The sequence below is a fragment of the Cardiocondyla obscurior genome, linkage group LG07 (genome assembly GCF_019399895.1).
Source record: "Cardiocondyla obscurior isolate alpha-2009 linkage group LG07, Cobs3.1, whole genome shotgun sequence".
Classification (NCBI taxonomy): Eukaryota; Metazoa; Arthropoda; class Insecta; order Hymenoptera; family Formicidae; genus Cardiocondyla; species Cardiocondyla obscurior.
The window spans coordinates 4,896,237-4,915,934 of NC_091870.1; the positions used below are offsets into that span (position 1 = coordinate 4,896,237).

General features: G+C 39.0%; 1 protein-coding gene and 1 pseudogene across 1 annotated transcript; both read left to right on the plus strand.

Moving 5' to 3' along the window:
* Positions 1-2,769: 2,769 nt before the first annotated feature.
* Positions 2,770-5,757, plus strand: LOC139104068 (uncharacterized; annotated as a pseudogene).
* Positions 5,758-6,543: 786 nt separating this feature from the next.
* Positions 6,544-10,185, plus strand: LOC139104069 (uncharacterized). Its single transcript, XM_070659294.1, has 2 exons — positions 6,544-8,941; positions 9,965-10,185. The coding sequence occupies exons 1-2, from the start codon at positions 6,544-6,546 to the stop codon at positions 10,183-10,185; spliced, it is 2,619 nt and encodes an 872-aa protein (XP_070515395.1).
* Positions 10,186-19,698: the final 9,513 nt, after the last annotated feature.

Genomic DNA, 19,698 nt, shown 5'->3' on the forward strand with positions numbered 1-19,698 from the left:
CCTAAATAAAATAAAAACACACATTAGTGATATAAATAGGACCATATACCTATCATACATTTAAAAACAGTGTCGGAATACTTGTTTGTCTTTTTACTTACTAGTTTTGAATAACTTTCGTCGTCTGCGTTTTTAAATGCGTCCCTTTTTTCTCTTAATGAAATAAGGAGATTATCTGGCTTGGACGACACTGCAGCATGCCTGGTTTGAACGCTTTTTAGAATCTGGTTTATTATTTTATTTTGCGATTCTATCACTACAGTCAATTTTCTGTGAAAAAAATGTTGATAAAAAATAGTGTTAAAAATTATTTTTTATAGAAAAAGAGTTCTTACTGAATACTCACTTTAATTGCGTCTATATATTCTCCAGGCGATTATTTATTTCTCTTGTAACGGTGCACCCGGCGATGCACCGTTCCGGCCACAACAACAGCCGGCCGCCGGACACAACACCGTCCGGCGGGGACCCGGGGCGCGGTGCGCCCCAAACTTTATAATTTATACACGCCGGAATAGCACGGCAACGCGTAGCCGTTCCGTGGCTAAGTCCATCCGCGGACTTAGCCGAGCGTCCTTGAGCGCCGCCGAACCGCGCCGTCGACGTCGAGGCCCGTCGTTTCCGAGCGCGCCGCATCCCGGGGCCTCGGCGCCACGCGTCGGGACACGTCACGTACCCCGCTGAGCCCCGGCAACCCTGCGCCGTCACTTTTTATGTATAAAAAGTCGACGCCAGGACTCAGCGGGACCGTCCTGATTCGTTCGCTCTCGAGCGAACATCCGATCCTAGAGCAGGAAACCACGGGGTGAAGCGATCTTCGTCTCGGCCAGGAGATCCTGGCGCTCACGATCCTCTAGTTCCGAACTCTGACCGTACGCACGACTAGCTCGTGGGGTGGAGCGCACTCCGCCTCCTTCGAGGACTCTCGATCCTACGTCTGCGGCACGGAAAGACTCGAAACGCATTTAAGATCCCGTCGCACCGTCGTGATCCACGGGGTGGAGAGATCTCTGCCTCGGCCAAGAACTCTTGGCTAGCGACACCGGTCAAGGTGCATCCTGCCCAAGCGCCTCGCGTCCTCCGCGATCCACCGACGCATAGAAATTTCATACCGCGCGCTAGATCACTCCGTATCTAAACGCGATCAATAGTACGGCGGGCCCCGCCTGTCGTTCCGCGCCCGCGTCCTGCGTATCGCCGGTCCGTCCGACAGGACCGATCGCGGGATCCACGATCCGCGCCGAAAACCGCGCCCACGGTTTCGCGCCACCCACCGCGCGCGCCTTTCGTGGGGCCTCCGCGACCATCCGCGAATTTACGCCTCGCGCACGCGTTACATCGATCCGCGATCGAAAGGGCCGATGCGCCCACCAGCGAATTATATCCGCGCCGCACATTCATTATCTTCGTTTTGTTACAACTCTGTATATATATATCGACGCCGCGTGACCAAGCGGACGTCGTGGTTAATTAATAAATAGTCTTTTTTGTTACTACATCCGTCTCGGTGCATTCTCGACCTCGCCTACTCGAATCCTGCGTCCCGACGAGCGTCCCGGGCTCGCTGGCCCGACATTCGAGACCCGCCGCGAAAGCAGGTCGTTTCACTCTGAAAACGAAAGGATTATTTTGTAAAATAAATATTATTGTAAATACTTATGTGCATGTGTCTGAGTCATATATACACACCGATTATTTGGCTGTAGTTGAATATTTTCTATTATTCTTGGCTTGTCATATTAAATTTGATTTTGCTGTTGTGGAAGTGGCTCGTATTGCACGTTACGATGAACATTGTGTGTCGATGAGCTCTGCTACTCAAAATATGTAGGATTAGTATTATGTAATTCATTCTGATTGGGTTGTGTTGTGTATAAAGAATGGTACGTTTCAGTGTTGGGTGATTTGTGCAATGTATTATTTGTATATGTTATTGGAGTGTAAAATTGTATGTAATATAACAAATTTGATGATGAATTGTTTAATTGTGTAGTCTGTGTTTGTGTTTCTATTATATTAGTGTTTCTCTCTGAAGAAAGCATTGTTCTTATCTGTTCGATATCTTCGTCTATCATGCCAGTGGTGTGTGCTGGTTTGGTCGTAGTCGTCTTCTTTCGAGGAGCCTCATCAGACGAAGTCGTTTCGTACCGTGATGGTTTATTAATATTACGTTTTGGTCGGTTTTCCATCTATAAGTAAAATAAGTTCTGTTTATAACATCATGCAATTTACACAATTAAACTAATAACATCAAATATCATAACGATCGTTTTGCGTGCGAAAATTTCCACCGAGCAATTTGTGACATATCCTATACTTTTCTGCATGAGTAACAGTTTTGCACGTGTACCGCTTTTCGCGAAATTGACGATTAATTAATATTTTTATTCATATTTTAATGTACTTTCTAAAATGTAATTTTATAATAATCAGAAATTTACCTGACGCTTTTAATAGAACAGTCGTTCAGAAAATCTTCGTTGACTTTGTTTCTGTAACGATTGAATTCATGTAACAATGATTCAGACTAAGCACGTGCTGTCTTGGAACTGTTATTCGTTACGCTTGAGGTTTGTTCTTTTTAGCTGCAAGTAGTTAAATAGTTCAAAGGTTATCTTTCTTTTCTTGTAATGTGCGGAGAAAAATATAACCTGTGAAGTAGTGCAGGCAGTTCGCTATAAAGAACAAAACTTTGTTAATTAACTAAACTAAATTTATCATTTTCTGCTATCTCATCATTTTTCATAAAATATTTATCAGAAAACAAATATGCAGAAAAATAATATTATTAAATCGTCAATTTCGCGGAAAGCGGTACATAGATTATCTGTTAGACAACAAAATAGTGTTATGTTTGAAATTAGAAGAAATTTGTGCGCACAAAACTTTTCTAATAATACTAGTGTCGTTAATAATCGTAATAATATTACACATACCGAAGTAAATTCTGATCCAGCGATTAAATTAGATATTTCTTTTGTAAGTGCGGCAAGTGATACTCCTGAAGTCCGAAATGACATTCAGGAAGAGGACCATGCTGTATTATCTTCATCTTTGTCAGCAAGTAGTGTTTCTGAAATACACAATGATTTTTTATTATCTTCCGAATTTTCCAATAAGGTTCCTTTTAATGAACGCTTAGCATCTTGTTTTATTGAAAATAATTTAAATCATGTTCAATGCAATAACATTTTGGCTCTTCTTAGAAAACATTCTTGCTTTAGCTTACCAAAAGATGCTAGAACACTTTTGGGTACCCCACAAAATCGTTGTAAAATATATACAGTAGAACCAGAAGAATACATTTATTTTGATTTAGAAACCAAGATTGTTGAAACTCTTTTAAAACTTTCATTAGAAACAATTACACATTTAGAAATAGATTGTAGCACAGATGGGTGTAATTTGGATAGGATGAGCACCATTCATATTTGGTCTATTAACGTTCGAATTGTAAATGTACAGGATTTAAAACCAGTTGTAGAAATTTACAAAGGTCCTCAGAAACCTTAGAATCCTAGAAAATTTTTCCAAAATTTTGTTAAAGACTTTAGAACAATTATGTCTAATGGAGGAATTACTTTTTTTGGTAGGAAAATCCCATTACATTTAAGATGTTTTATAGCAGATGCACCAGCTCGTGCTTTTATTTTAAACTATCGTGGCCATATCTCTAGTAAACCTTGTTCCAAATGTAAAGTTTCTGGTAGGTACATAGAAGGGCGTTATGTTTTCAATGATATTAATAATTGTCCTCGTACAGACGATGAATATATTAGATGTGTAGATGGAGATCACCATAAAGAGGGCGGCAGCATATTATCATCTCTTCCAATAGGAATAGTTACACAGGTTCCCTTAGAACACATGCATCTTGTATGTTTAGGTGTCATGAAAAAAATTTTATCTGCTTGAATGAGTGGAAGTTACTCTCGATTGTCCAAGTTGTCAGGGAGAACTTTATCTTTTATTAATGCAAAATTAAATATACTTGCACAATATTGCTCCTCAGACTCTGCTAGACGTCCTAGATCTTTATCTTTGTTTTCTAAATTTAAAGCCACAGAATTTGGGCAATTTTTATTGTATACTGGACCACTCGTTACTTATAACTTATTAAATGAAGAAATATATAAGCATTTCTTATTGTTGCACGCTGTCTTTAGAACCCTCGTATTGAAATCATCATCAGCGCAACATCTCAACTTTGCAGAATTTGCATTGCACAAATTTGTTCTTCGTTGTGCAAGTCTGTATGGTCTTACTTTTACTACTTATAATGTGCATGGTGTTCTCCATGTCACCGACGATGTTAGACGTTTCGGTAATGTTGATTCGTTTTCTGCTTTTCCTTATAAAAATTGTGGCGAGGGCTTAGGCCCCACCACTAGACGGCAGACACCGTCCCTGAGGGGAACCCGGGCAAACACCGACCCGGACAATACCGAGCGCGCCAAGCAAAGTTCGGCGGGCGACCACCGGCCCGACGATGGCGCACGCCGCCGAGGTAAGAGTGGAAGCTCCCCCACTCTCATCTCGGCGGCTATATAAGCCGAGCTCGCGGCAGAGCCAGTACCTTGTCCGTTCCAAATCCTAGTCACGAACGCACATCCTCCAGATCCGATAGGCTTCGGGCGCTCCCGAAGCCCTCTCTAGTACTCTCCGACTCGGGCGCTCCCGAGTCGTCCCCGGGCGCTCCCGGTGAGAGTCTTCCGCTGCTTTGGGCGCTCCCAAGGCAGAGTAACTTCAGGTTCCTGGAGACCTCGGGCGCTCCCGAGGCTCCACACCACCGAGGCGACCGGATACCGCCGGCGCCCCCGGCTAGTCCGGGCCACCGAGATCCCCTGGACGGGCGCTCCCGTCCAGGTTGTAGGATTTATCGTACGGCACACCGCCGACGACATCGCCGCGGTCGGGCGCTCCCGACGGCCGCCACCTCCAGGGCACTTCGCGCCCTCACACGATCCCCCGGACGGGCGCTCCCGTCCGGCAACGGGTCCGCCGCGCGACAGCCAGTCGCTGGCACCGCCGCGGTCGGGCGCTCCCAACCGCTGCCCCTCGGGCCAGCCCGGGCAACCTCGGTCTCACCGACGGGCGCTCCCGTCGGTCCAGACCACGACTAGCCGCCCAACCTATCGTCGTTCTAGCGAACTTTGGCTCCGGCGAGCCTCAATCCGGCGAACTACGCAACACGGCAAATCGCTACCGTTACAAAATAATATGCGCATTTTTAGGAAGTATTGTCGCAAACCAGGTTTATCTTTGCAACAATTTTATAATAGAATGTCAGAAATTTAAAATCACAAAACAAGCACTAGTAGCAACGATAATTTGTCTATTCGCGCGTATATATTGCGTAATAATAATACTCATTATCCTCAGTATCATTGTATTACTTTTAATGATATACATGTAGGTATAGACACACGCAACAATTGTTGTATTTTATATGACGGAACGATCTGCATTATCTCTAGTATTGTCATGAACAACAATTCTTATTGCCTCACTGTAAAAAACTTCTTGAATGTTGAAGACTTTTACGATATTGGCATGGCTTCATCACTTTTTCAGTATTATAAATGTTCTACAATAAGCACTCAAACATTTACTGTTTCATTAAACGAAATTCGAGCTAAGTGTCACAGGATGCCGTTCTGGAATAGTACATCTATGTACGACAGCGACGATGATGAAAACCAGCAGTCAGAAACACAATTTATTGTCGCTGCTATAATAAATACTGAGAAAATGTAACAATTTCAAAATTGTAAGTTGTTCATTCGACTATGAATTTTAGAGCGTTTAAATTATATTATAATTCTCGCGTCTAATATGCGCTCCAGCGTCGCGATATTTCGAGTCTACCGTCGCGTATTTATTGATCTTGTCGATATCCTTGAATCGCCGATGGTTCAACGCGTTGTGTTTTCGGCAGAAGTCAGTCTAATCTAGTTCGAACCGAATATTTCGCTGACTTCGCTTTGTTTTCGTCGCCGGGTTCCGACTATCCTAGGCTCCGTACCGCGAAAAGACGACTAGTTTCGCTCGAACTCCGCACCTGTGCGTCTCGCCTTTATGTATCGCCTCGCACTCACGCGACGATTTTCGATTCGGTTCTTTATATACACTTTTTTTTCTTCTTGCGTTCTCAATAGCAAATCGGTGATTTCACGTCAGTGAATTCATTATTTCGGCGCCAATTCATTTCTTAATTATTGCTACCGCTGGAGTGCAGGGATTCGCGCTCGCGGCAATCACCGGCTCGCGCTCTCAAGATCTCCGTCGTCCGCGGCAAGATCTCCGACGATCGGGTAGATCATTCATCTACTCTCAAGATTTCCGACGGATAAGCCGGGTCAGGAAGATTTCCGCTCGTTTACTGAAATCCTTGCCTTCACCGGCGCGCTTGTATTTTCTTTGTGTTTTTTTTTGTTGTAAATACATTGAGTTCACGTTTCTGTTAATTTTAATTAGTCTGCTATAAAATTAGTTGCTATAATTAGTTGCTATAAAATCGCTTTAACCACTGATATCGAGAAAATGTACCGCCAGATCCTTATAACCGAATCCAATCGAGATTATCAGCAAATACTCTGGCGTAGCTGGCCCTCCGATTCTATTTGTGAATTCCAACTTAATACAATTACATATGGTCTCACTTCGGCCCCCTTCTTGGCAATACGCACATTACGCCAGCTTGCCGAGGATGAACGGGTCAACTACCCTTGCGGAGCCGAGATTTTGGAAAAGGAAACTTATATGGATGATATTCTGACCGGTGCTGACACACTTTCCGACGCTAAGGAAAAACTATATCAACTCATTAAAATCTGTTCAGCGGGCGGTTTCGTGCTCAAAAAATGGGCCGCTAGTTTATCGGAACTTTTGAAAACAATACCATCGGTCCAAGGACAGGGAGAACCACTTGAATGGCACCCCGCAGAGGGCTATTCTATTTTGGGACTGCACTGGCATCCCGTCACTGACTCGTTTACTTTTAAGGTTAACCCTACAGCGGACTTGATACCTACCAAACGACAAGTACTGTCGGAAACCGCGCGACTTTTTGATCTCCTCGGGTGGCTAGGCCCGGTCATTGTCCGCGCCAAGATCCTATTGCAATCCTTCTGGCTCCAAAAAATCGACTGGGATCAACCTTTATCAATAAAGGATCAAGAAACTTGGAAAATTTTCCGCAAGGAATTGCGTAAAATCGAAGAAATTTCATTACCACGTTGGATTTATACCTTTTCAACCGATTGCACAATCGAGCTTCATGGATTTTCGGATGCTTCAGAAAAGGCATATGTTGCCGTAGTTTACATTCGGGTAACTACGGTCGAGAATAACGACTTCAAATCCAGAATTGCACTACTTCAAGCAAAAAAAAAAGTAGCACCTTTAAAAACCATTTCGCTTCCACGCCTGGAACTAAATGCTGCCGCCTTGCTTGTCAAATTAATTAATAATATAAAACACGGCGCTAAATTTCAAATTGCAAATATTCATTTATGGACTGATTTAATTATTGCTTTGGCCTGGATTCAGGGCCATCCATCTCGATGGACCACCTTCGTAGCCAACCGAGTTACAGAAATACAGGAAACACTTCCGGAGGCTCTATGGCATCACGTGCCTGGAGAAGAAAATCCAGCGGACTGTGCTTCTCGTGGTCTCTCCGCCGTTGCATTTAAAAATCACCCTCTGTGGTGGCAAGGACCGACATGGCTACAGCATACGGACCACCTGCTACTCAGGCTCGTTGGCAATCCTTCCTTTCAAACCAAAGAAGAAACACGACCTGCCAAAGCACATTTGGGGACTCAAACGCCAGAAGAAAATCCCATCTTGCTTAGATTTTCCAATCTGCAACGATTTCTACGGGTCTGCGCCTTGTGTCGACGATGGTTGCTAAAAAATTTCGGTAAAAGAAACGAACCCATCTTGCCAAATGAAATTGAAGAAATTCAAAACTATTGGATCACCAACATTCAAGCCACCTGGTTTCCTGAGGAAATAAATAATCTAATAAAAAATAAACCCCTCTTTCGTCAGAATCCTCTTATCAAATTTACTCTCGTTCTTGACGATAAAAAATTACTGCGTGTTGGCGGGCGGTTGCAACACGCTGCGATCTCCTTTGATTCCCGAAATCCAATACTATTGCCCCGCAACTTTCATTTTACAAAATTAATTGTCGATACCTGCCACAGGCGCACACTGCACGGCGGGGTGCAGTTAACTTTGGCCGTCATTCGACAACAATACTGGATTATTGGTGCCCAAACCTTAGTAAAAAACCACATTCATAAATGTGTTGTCTGTACGCGTTGGCGAGGTCAATCGCCTCATCCTTTAATGAGTCCTTTGCCTAACGCCAGAGTTTTGCCATCTCGTCCCTTTCAAAACACCGGAGTCGATTACGCAGGTCCAATTTTAATGAGAACCTCTAAAGGACGAGGCCAGAAAAGCCACAAGGGCTTCATTGCTATTTTTGTGTGTTTTGCTACGCGAGCAATACATCTGGAAGCCGTCTCGGATTACACGACCGAGGCCTTTCTAGCGGCCTTCCGCCGATTTACCTCTCGCCGAGGATTATGTTCCGATTTATACAGTGACCGAGGTACTAACTTTGTCGGCGCCGACGCGCAATTACGCGGTTTCATACGTGACTTAACTCGAAATCGTCAATTCTTAAATAATTTAGCAAATGACGGAATCCGCTGGCATTTTAATCCGCTTTCTGCGCCACATTTCGGTGGTATATGGGAAGCCGCCGTAAAATCCACAAAGCATCATATCCATCGCGTGATCGGGAATGCTAAACTAACGTTTGAAGAACTTATAACATTTCTTTCACAAGTTGAGGCCTGTCTCAACTCGCGTCCGCTTGCCGCTTTAACTAATAACCCTCAAGATTTAGAGGCTTTATCTCCAGGTCACTTTCTAATCTGAGCACCGCTTATCACGATACCCGAACCGTCCCGTGGAGACATAGCTGAAAATAGATTAACACGGTGGCAATTCGTGCAACAAATGAGAGACCATTTTTGGCGACGATGGTCAACCGAGTACCTCCCTACGTTGAACATTAGAAAAAAATGGCGTAGTCCAGATAAAAATTTAACAATCGGGACACTTTGCTTAATTAAAGGCAAAAATACTGCGCCATCTCAGTGGCCCCTTGCTCGTGTAATAGCCACACACCCCGGCATTGACGGAAATATACGTGTGGTAACCGTACGTACGGCAGCCACTAATTGTGAAATTAGAAACTATAACATCCGGCTAGCAACGCAAAACGATCCTGCGGATTCTGAGATCGCCGGGAACCGCGGGATTGCGTCCTCGCTAAAACAAAGAACTTGTGCTAAACACTTGTCATCGATCTGCTAATAGCATCAGTATCCCCTGAGTCTTGCTCAAAGACACTTCATGCGATTTTATTGTAACGATTTCAACTATATTTTAAAAAGCAATTGTGTGCTTGCACTTTCACTTTCGCGTTTCGCGCATGCTTCGAATTCGCGTGGCTCGCGTTTGTGAAATTTGTATTTAACAAGTTAAAAATAAAGTGCATAATTTTCGAGAACGCATTAAAAGTAAATCATCCTTTCCCAACTCATTCACCTCATTCCTACGAACCTGGAATTTGCCGGAACAATATCACTAATGTGTGTTTTTATTTTATTTAGGTCAATTATTTCCACTACATAGGAGGATTCAACTTAAAGGAAGCTGTCAATTAATGCGTAAAAAAAAGTTTGCACGACTCGTTTGCACCGTTTATAACCTGGTGGGATCGCGAAGAGGGTAAAACAGCCCTTTATAATAAACGGTTGACAAAAGCAATATATGGTACGTATAATATCTACACGAGTAAAAATATGTAATAAATGTTGTATTAAAAATGTACTTATAATTCAACTTGCAACTTACCATTTGTATTGTAACTTTTCAGACGCAATATGCCGCAATCCCAATTTTGAGAGACCCCAACGCTCCGAGTTCCAGCGGCATATGAGAGACGCGTTGAAGACGTCCAAAGAACGACACAGGCACCGGCAACGTAACCAGCATAGACCAGCGATCGGCCCAGTGATACAACGTAATTTGTGGAACGACGACGACAACGATGCTAATACAGAAGAAGAATTTCGAGAACACGAATCAGACAACTAAATATAAAATTATTTGTACGTATAAACTTCGTTTGTCCATAACACTTTTACGCTAAAAACAAAACGCAAAATTAAAATGTCACTTGTCTTACATATTATAATTTAATATAAAATGTAATGTTAAATAATATTTAAATATCTGAATTTACAGATTCAGCAATACGGATACAGCATGCAGGAAGACATAAAACGCAAGGCGCACGAAATGCTACAGGGAGTAGAAAAAAATTACTAAACATTATTTATAATACAATTTATAATACAAATTTCAGGACACTAATATTATTTATACGTACTTTTCAGTAAATGGTTCTTTTTAAGGCCAACAAAAAATCCTGCTCCTTGAGAGAGGACAATCGGTACTTTTAAGTGCCTATTTTTAAATAATTTAACGATTGAATCATCATCTCAAATGCAATATATTTTACTTTTATATTATTATATACGTTTAAATAATTATAATATTTTGTCTCTGTTACAGGTACACTTACCTTTGAAATTTTAGGAACATTATACATGCACGAGAAGAGAGGCTACACCACTTTTCAAATCTGTGCTTCAGTTTTCAGATATAGAACAATGTAAAAAAAAATGTAAATAGTTTTTGTATGTTATGTATATTTTATAATTATTTAATAACATAGTTTTATTACTTTTAATTTTTTTGTAATTTAGAAAATTATAGTACTTACATAAATAATAAAAGCAAGAAGTTAATCGCGACAAGGTTTGGTCTCAGTTTGCCATCGGACTTTTGCCGCCAATTAGCGAACAAGTTTTGGCGACAATTTGCCGTCGGGCTCTTGTCGTCAAGACCTGTCTGTAATTTGACGACAATTTGCCGTTGGGATTTTTGCGCCAAGATTCGCTCGCTATTTGGCGACAATTTACCGTCAGACTTTTGTCGCCAAGTATTACTCGCTTTTTGGTGCCATTTTGCTGTCAGGTTTTGTAGACAAGCTTTGCGAGCAAAATACGTGTCTATAGAGGACCCAGATGGCACGGAATTTGTTGTCAAAGTTTGACTCTGTTTGGTGCCAAATTGCTGACAGTTTGCTGTTAAATTATTAACTGGGTACATACATGAATGAATAAGTTATGACTTTTATAAGTAAAAAGTACCATGGTTGATACTTGACACAGTAACATTTTAACATTTACATTAAATATGTGAATTAGACAGCTAGAATACTCAATCTTTTAGTAATCTAGCTGATTATTACACACATTTCTTGTGAATGTTCAAATAGTACTATTGCCATACAAGTACAAGTAGCTTCGCCTAAACTATTAAAATATCTTTGAAGCGTAACGGCTAACAGCGGGCCTGCTAACTTGACGACCGTGCGAGCGCCGGTTCGAGTCCCGTTATGTACTCATAATTTTTTTTTTTTATTTTTTTTATAATTCCATGTGCACAGAGAAATCATATTTTTTATAAATAAATTGTTATTGCGCTGTAACAATTTATTTATAAAAAATATGATTTCTCTTTGCACATGGTCATCAAGATGGACAGGACAGGATAGGCAAAGCAGGCAAATTTGGCAAAGGTCTGTTATTTCTGTATAAACGCATGTATGTAGAACACTGCCATCTATCCTGTGACGCCGAAACTAATCTTGCTCGTTTTTCGTGACATTTTTACCCAAATGACGTCTGCTGATCCTTGCATTTTTTGCTAAATCGTATTTTTCACTATTTTTCTTTATTAGGCTATATTAATCGTAATTTCAAATACACCGTTCTTTTCCTTAAAGTTCTCAGAATCGTGGTCAACTCTCTGTTTGTGCGCTTAAACAATGTAACTTATGTTGTAAGTAAATATTTCGTACATGAATACACAAAAAAAAATTTGTTTGCATTTTTTACATCAAGCTGATCTGGCCACGAATCATCAGAGTACGTACAATAATCCTGGAGAAGGATTTTTCATTCCGTTCAGCCGTTTAGAAAAATAGTGAAAAATAGCGAAAAATACGGTTGCATGGTAAAACAGGAAGGTATAGGATCCCCTTAAGTAATTCACGTTGACATGCAGGGAGCCTTGTTTATTACAACGCACTCCGATTAGTTGGCGCTGTCGGTAACAACGAAGCCCAATAGAAGCATGTAATGAGGATGAGCCTTTTAGTACGTAACACTTTTGAATGCTCGTTTGTTATTTCGTTAGTATACCCTTCTGCAACGGTGTTTGTCAAATATTTTTCTGTATGTGGTTCAATATATCTAAAGTTTCTGTTAAAATAAATATGTTTATTTTATTGCTAAGAAATAACCACTATATTATACAGAAGAAACCCAAAAACAAACATACTATTAAAGGAGAAACTGTTATTGCTGCTCATAGTAAGTAATGCATATCTTTGTTTTTAGATATTTTTTGTTATCAATTATGAACTAAATTATGCATCAATGTGATGTTGCAAACAAATTATGTACATACTTGTAAAACATAACCTTCAAAATATAAAAAATTATTAATAGGGAGAAGAGAATATTGTACCGCGGCGTATATCCTAATGGATACACATTAAAGTTTAAAGGAAAAAAAATAATGAAAGTTATCTGGGTATTAATTTAATTGTTATACCATTATTTGCAGATTTTTCATAAATGTAATAATACATTACATTCATTTACATTTACATTTAAAGTACATAACTGTTTCTGTTATCATTACATTAATAAAAATAAATTAAATTTTATAATAAATACACAAATACCATTAAATTAATAAAAAAAGAATAAGAGAAAAGCTCTATAATTAAATATTTGTATTGTCTTAAAAGAAATTAATTACAACAGTATGAAATATAATACTAACAAATATGTCATGACAAAATAATTTGTAAAAAATATGATATTTTTAACTTATAGAAAGCAGATCTATTTTGGAAGAAATTCTAAATAATTTAAATAAACAAACTCCAATGGTACACATATCAAGCTTATCAGGTAGTTAATTATATTTTTAAAACAAAATTGTATTAAAAAGAAAATTTCTTTGTATTTAACTTCTAAAAATATTGTTTTTTAGATTCATCATTATCTACTACTGGAACTACCTTGAATGCTAGTATGTTAATTACAAATGCTGATGTTGAAGATAACACCTGTATATCATCAGAAACATCTTTTAGTGAAGTTAAATCAAATTTTATTTCTACACTAAGTAGTAATATGAATACCTATAATAAAATTAAAAAATCTAACAACTTGCACGAAATATCTGCTAATACTGATATAAATAGTGATTTATTACTATTTGATAAAACTAAGGACGTGGCAAATGGTATTTATTTGATATACACATTAGTGTATCTTTTACTTATTCTATATATATAAGGTGTTTATTTCTCCTCAGAGGTACACCGGGACTTTCGCTTCCCCAATTTTCTGTTTACAATTTCATAAAATATATTTTTAAACTTCATTCTTATCTCTAAACTATTTCTACTTTTATAATCTTCTTTCTTCTTACAGCCGTTTCCTGAAAGTAAAAACTTATATCTACGCCTTTTTCCTATTCTATTGCCTACGCGTCGAGAGAGAGAGAGATCACACTTCATACTTTTACATTGTTTTGCCTTAATTCTACCTTAAATTCTATCTTTGGACCCCCGCTTCCGACGCTTTTTCTTTCATACTTTCAATCACTCCTATTTTTCTCCCTTGTTCTTTCCAAATTTTCCAACCAATCTATCCCCCTTCCTTCCCCTCCCAGAATTTCCTCCACCATTTTCTCCCAACTAATCTCGTTTCCCCAATCTATACACTCCTCCCATATATGTTCCCACGTTTCTTCCTTCTCCAGACATATTCTACATTTTCTTTTCTCCTCTTCCTCCCAATATTTATTTCCTCTCATTTTCTCCCCTAATCTGAATTTGGCCATTCTTTGCCATTTTTCTTCTTTCCATCCCAATTTCAAATATCCTGGTATCCCTTCCTCTTTCACTTTTTTATAATACTTATTAAATCTTGACTCTCTTATTTTTTTCCATCTTTCCTCTCTTTGCCATTCTTTATCCTTTTCCACCAAATATTCCCCTCTTATTTCCCCTCTTTCTCTTAGATCTTCCACCTCTTTTCCCGACCACCCAAAATTTTCAAAAAATTCCTCTCTTTCTTTTTCCCATTTTCCCTTGCTTCTTCCCTCCCTTGCTCTTTCCTTCATTTCTTCCCAGCACCATTTTGCTAGAACCCCTCCTTTCCCTTCTTCTAACCTTTTTTCATATTTCCATGCTCTCATCCCTGCTCTACCTTTCAATTTATCCCTCTGTAGTTCTTCTCTCACCATATATCCTGGTACATATCTTCTTACTCCCAGCACCCATCTCAGGTATTTTTCCTGTAATATCTCCACCTCTTCTCTTTCCTTCCATCCCCATATTTCCACACCGTAATTAATAACCGACCATACCAGTTTATCAAATAGCCATATTCTTTTACTCCAATATTTTCCGAATTTTCTTTTACCTATACTCCACACCTGCCCCATTATTCTTGCCGCTCTTCTTACTCTGTCCTTTACATGCTCTTTCTGCTCTCCATTTCTCATAATTATGTATCCCAAATACTTGAAACTTTTTACTTCCTCTATTTCTTCCCCTTTCCATACCCATTTAGTTTTTTTCCATCTTCCTCCCCCTTTCTACACCTCATTATCTTTGTTTTCTTTACATTCACTTCCAATCCCTTTTCCTTTACATATTCTTCCATGCTTTTAATCATTCCTTTCATGCCTGCCTCATTTTCTGCCAGTAGCGCAATGTCATCCGCATACGCCAGCGAGTAAACTCTCCTGTCTTTTATTCTTATACCCCCCCATCCTCCTTTTTCTAATTCTTCATCTATGTCTGCCAACAAGAGCGTGAACAAGCTAGGACTAAGCGGACAACCCTGTCTTACTCCTTTTGTTGTCCAGAAACTTTTCCCCTCTTTATCCTTCACCTTTACTGTATTCACCGTTTCCTCTAATATTTCTTCACACCTTCTTATCAATCCCTCCCTTACCCCTCTTTTCTTCATTGTTTCCACCAATTTTCTCCTGTCTACAGAGTCAAAAGCCGCTTTCATATCTATAAACACAATTACCATTTTACCTTCCTTTTCTTCTATCTTCTTATTTAGCAAATAATTTAACACATATATTTGATCCACTGTCCCCATGTCTCTTCTAAAACCGGCTTGACTCTGCGGTAATATTTCTTTTTCTTCTATTTCCTTTCTTAGTCTTTCTGCTAACACAGATGCATACACTTTGTACGCAGTCTGTGTCAGCGTTATCCCTCTATACTCTTCTACTTTTTCCCCTTTTCCTCTTTTTAGCACCGGAACTATCACACCTTCTCTCCATTCCTCCGGCATCCCCTCCCCCCTCCATACCCTTTTGCACGTTTCCCATAATTTCTCTTTTACTTCCCCCCTCCCCATTTCCATATTTCATTTTCTAAACCATCACTTCCTGCAGCTTTTCCTTTTTTCAACTTTCTTATTACATTTTCAAATTCCTCTCTATTTATATCTTCCTCATTGTCTTCTATTCTCTTTCCTCCTAATTCTTCTCTTACTCTCCATTCCACTCCTCCTAACATTTCCTTAAAATATCCGTCCCACTCTTCAATCTTTATTTTTCCTCCACTTCCTTCCTTTTTTTCTTCCTTTGTTTACTACTTTCCATACTTCTCCCTCTGTTCTAATCTTTTCTATTTCTTTCTCCCATCTCACCTTTTCTTGCAATTTTTTCTCCTCACATAGTTTTTATATTCTCTCTTCTTTTTGTAATTCTCCTCACTCCCTTCCCCCTTCCTCCAATTTAACATTTCTTCTTTTACTTCACCTTTTTTCTTTTTACAATCTTCATTCCACCATCTTTCTTTTGGTTTTCCCCCTCCTCTTTTTCATTTCCTTTTTAACTACTTTCTTTGTTTTCTCCAGTTCCTTACTAAAACTTCTCCAATTTTCCTCCGTATTGTTTTCTTTCTCTCTTTTTTCTTTATATTTTTCCCTGAACATTATCCTCTCCTTCTCACCCCAAGCCAGTCTCGTGCTCTTTTTTATACCATATTTACATCTTCTCCTCTTTTCTCCCTCCCTTTTAATCGTCACTATTAACGGTAAGTGGTCTGAGTCCACTTCTTCCCCCACCTTCATTTCTACTATTTCTCCTTTTGATTCCACATTACTGATCACATAATCTATTACTGTTTTTCCTCTTCCCCCTACATATGTCCATTCACCCTCTTCATCTCCTCTTGTACAACCATTAACTATTCCCCATCCTGCTTCTTCCAGAGCTTTACAAAATTTTTTTCCTTTTCCTGTAATTTTATTATCTTTTGTTTTCCTTTTTCTCTCTTCCTTGTCTTCTTCTTCTTTTTCCTCATCCCATAGCCCGCCCTCTTCTCCCGTCCTCACATTAAAGTCTCCTCCTATCAGATATCTCGTTCCTTCCTCTTTTTCATCCATCCAATTTCTCATGTTCTCTGTTATGTCTTCTAAATCCTCATTTACGTATACCCCTGCTATTTTCCACCATACCTTTCCACTTTTTATCTTTATTCCTATCATTCCTTTTCTATCTTTAAATTCTAATTCTTCCTCTCCTTCCAATTCCTCCCTCCATCCCATCACCATTCCCCCCATTGCCCTCCCCTTCTTATTTTTCTTTTCTGCCCCCTTATTTATCCATTTATAGCCCTTTGGCAGTTTACTTCTTAACCCCTTCCATTTTTTTTCTTCCAACCAAGTTTCACACATATATATCACCTCCCATTTCTCCATGTTCTTCCAAAAATCTTCATCCTTGTTTTCTATTCCTGCCACATTCCAAAAAACTATTCTCACGTTTCTGTCTTTTACCTCCGCCTTTTCCTTTCCTTTCTCCTTTTTCTCCTTTTCTTTTTCTTTTTGCCTTTTATCTTTCCTTTTTCTATTTTTTTCTTCCTCCTTTTCTTTTTCTCCTTCCTCCTCTTTTCTCTCCACTTTTTCCAGCTCATTTCGTTCTCTTCTTCCGCCTCTTTTTAAAAACTTGCATTTAGTCTACCTGCTATCACCTTCTTCCTTTTATTCCCTTCTTTTTCAAATTCTTTCGCACCATCCCATTTTCTCAATTCTTCCTTCAGGTCATCCCATATCCACATTTCTTTATTTACCCATATCTTCTTGTACCCTATTTTTACCTGTTTTCCTTCTCTTTTCAATTTATCCGCTTCTCTCTTTATGAGCCATTCCACTTTCCTTTCGTATTCTGTCAGATCGTCTCCTATCCATTCCGTCCTGTCCTTTAATTTTCCCTTACATCTTAATATTTCCAATTTTTCTTTAAAACTTTCCATCTTTACCCACACCATACCATAACCTCCTTTATTTACTCCTCCTATCTTATTTACATCCTCTATCTTTGCTTTCACTCCTGTTGCTTCTATTATTTCTCCCACTTGTTCTTTCAGCGCCTTTTTTTCCTCACTTTTTATCTTTATACCTCTTATTATTAAATTGTTTTTCCTCCATTCTTTCTTTTCTCTTTCTTTTGCCATTTCCAGCATTCTCGTTCTTTCTTCTAAACTCAAAAGCTTTCCCTGTATTTCTTCTGGTATTTCCAGTTTACCTCCCTCATATTTTTTTTCCCTTATTCTTTTTTCCATCTCGTCCATTCTTTTCTCTAAGTCTATCTTCTCTTTTTTCCATATTATCTTCAATTCTTCTACTTCTTTTCTTATTTGTACCTTTATTTCCCTTACTTCCTCCATCTGCGCTTGAATCCTTGCAAATGCACTTCTCATTTTCTTTATTACCTCTTCAAAACCTTCCTTGCTTATTCCCCCTTCACCTCCCTCTCCTGTTACTTTCACCGGTGATCTGTACACTTTCACACTTTTCCTAAATCCTTCCAAGCCCTCTATTTCGCCTTTTTCTTCCTGTCTTTCCTTCCTTTTCTCTCCTTGCTTCCACGCTTCCAAAATTGGCATGCTGTTAGCCCTTTCTCTTCTTAACATCTCTACCTTTGCAGGCCTTCCCATTTTCTTTTTTATTTTCTCTTCTCCTTTTTCCTCTTTTCTTTCCTTATTTCCACTCTCCACATTTCCTTTTTCCTGTTCGCTCATTTTTCAATTTTCCTTATCTCTTTTCCCTTTGTTTTTGATACCTCTACCTCTCTCCTTTGCCCCCTTGCCTTCCTCTTTTCCTTTGTCTTACCCACGGTTTTTTCCCGTCACCGCCAACCTAACCTCAAAATGAACTCCTCTTTTTACCTTCCCCGATTTTTCCCTTTATTCTTACCTTTGCTCTTTCCCTTCACTTGCCCTCCTTAAAAACCCTTCCCTCTTTCCCTCAAACCAACCCTATACCTCTGAAAAACTATTTTACTCCCCCGAAACCTTTTTCTACATGCACTCGCTCAGACACACAACCGTTCGCTCTGCTATCGGAAACGAAAGTCTATCTTTTACTTATCTTTTACTTATTAACTTTAACATTTTTCTTTTGTTATTACAAAAAAGTATTTCAATATTGATAAAAATAAGTTCTCAATTTCTGAAAGACATTATTAACACCTGCTAGTAAACTGTTGATATCTTCAGAATAATTTGTAATAACTTATTGTTCTACATTAGCAACAACCAAGGAAATATAGAACTCACTGTTATTAATGTTGAAATTGTTTTAACCCATTTGAATCGTTGGCAAACGTATGTGCTTTATTTTTCTGATCTTTATCACCAAAGTATGTACGCGTTGATCATTACTAACAAAGCACATTATTTATATTTTTTTTTGGTAAAACTAATATACTTTATTTTTCAGATTTAATGTCAAATAATGATAACAATATTACATTTTCTACAAATGATGTAGTAGATATAAATTTTAATGTAAGATGTGTTGGCAATTTTAAATAATGCTTCTAACGTAAAGCTGAGTAACAAACTTGATAATTTGATAACGTCTAAAAATGTGAATGTTGATGCTGAAGTCGGAAATTCTGCACACGCCAAAGATTTGTTGCAGCAGCAACATTCTCAAAAATTCACAAAAGAAAATGATATTATCACAAATAACAATACGAATCTTAATAATATTGAGACTGACAGTAATGAGACTTCTTTAAATAACATTTCTAACACTAATAATGCGATAAGTGTATCAAAATTTGTTCCAATAGCAGAATCTACACACGTAGAAAAATTATACAGTCATTTAGTTAATGATGATAGTGAATCTAATAACGATGAATTTAATACGTTTGAACATAACATAGACAGCAATTTCCACGTATCAGATTGTTCTGTGTCAAGTTGTTGGATTATAAGATATTTTCTTTATACTCAGATTACGCGCGCTGGGTAGAGGGCCGTCACTCTCACGTCATTGGACCAAACACCGCCGCATGCGGTGATTGGTCGCTTGAGTTACGTGCACGTGGCCGCTCGACTGCCTGCTGTCTTACTTTTTTCTCGTTGCTAACCGCCGAGCAGTCAGCAAGAGCTAAATCTTGGGAGCGTTACGA

Excerpts from the sequence above, each read along its gene's own strand:
- LOC139104069 (XM_070659294.1), top strand. The coding sequence starts at position 6,544 with ATGTACCGCCAGATCCTTATAACCGAATCCAATCGAGATTATCAGCAA. Across the intron at positions 8,942-9,964 it reads TTTAGAGGCTTTATCTCCAG|ACGCAATATGCCGCAATCCC; the intron begins GTCACTTTCTAA and ends GTAACTTTTCAG.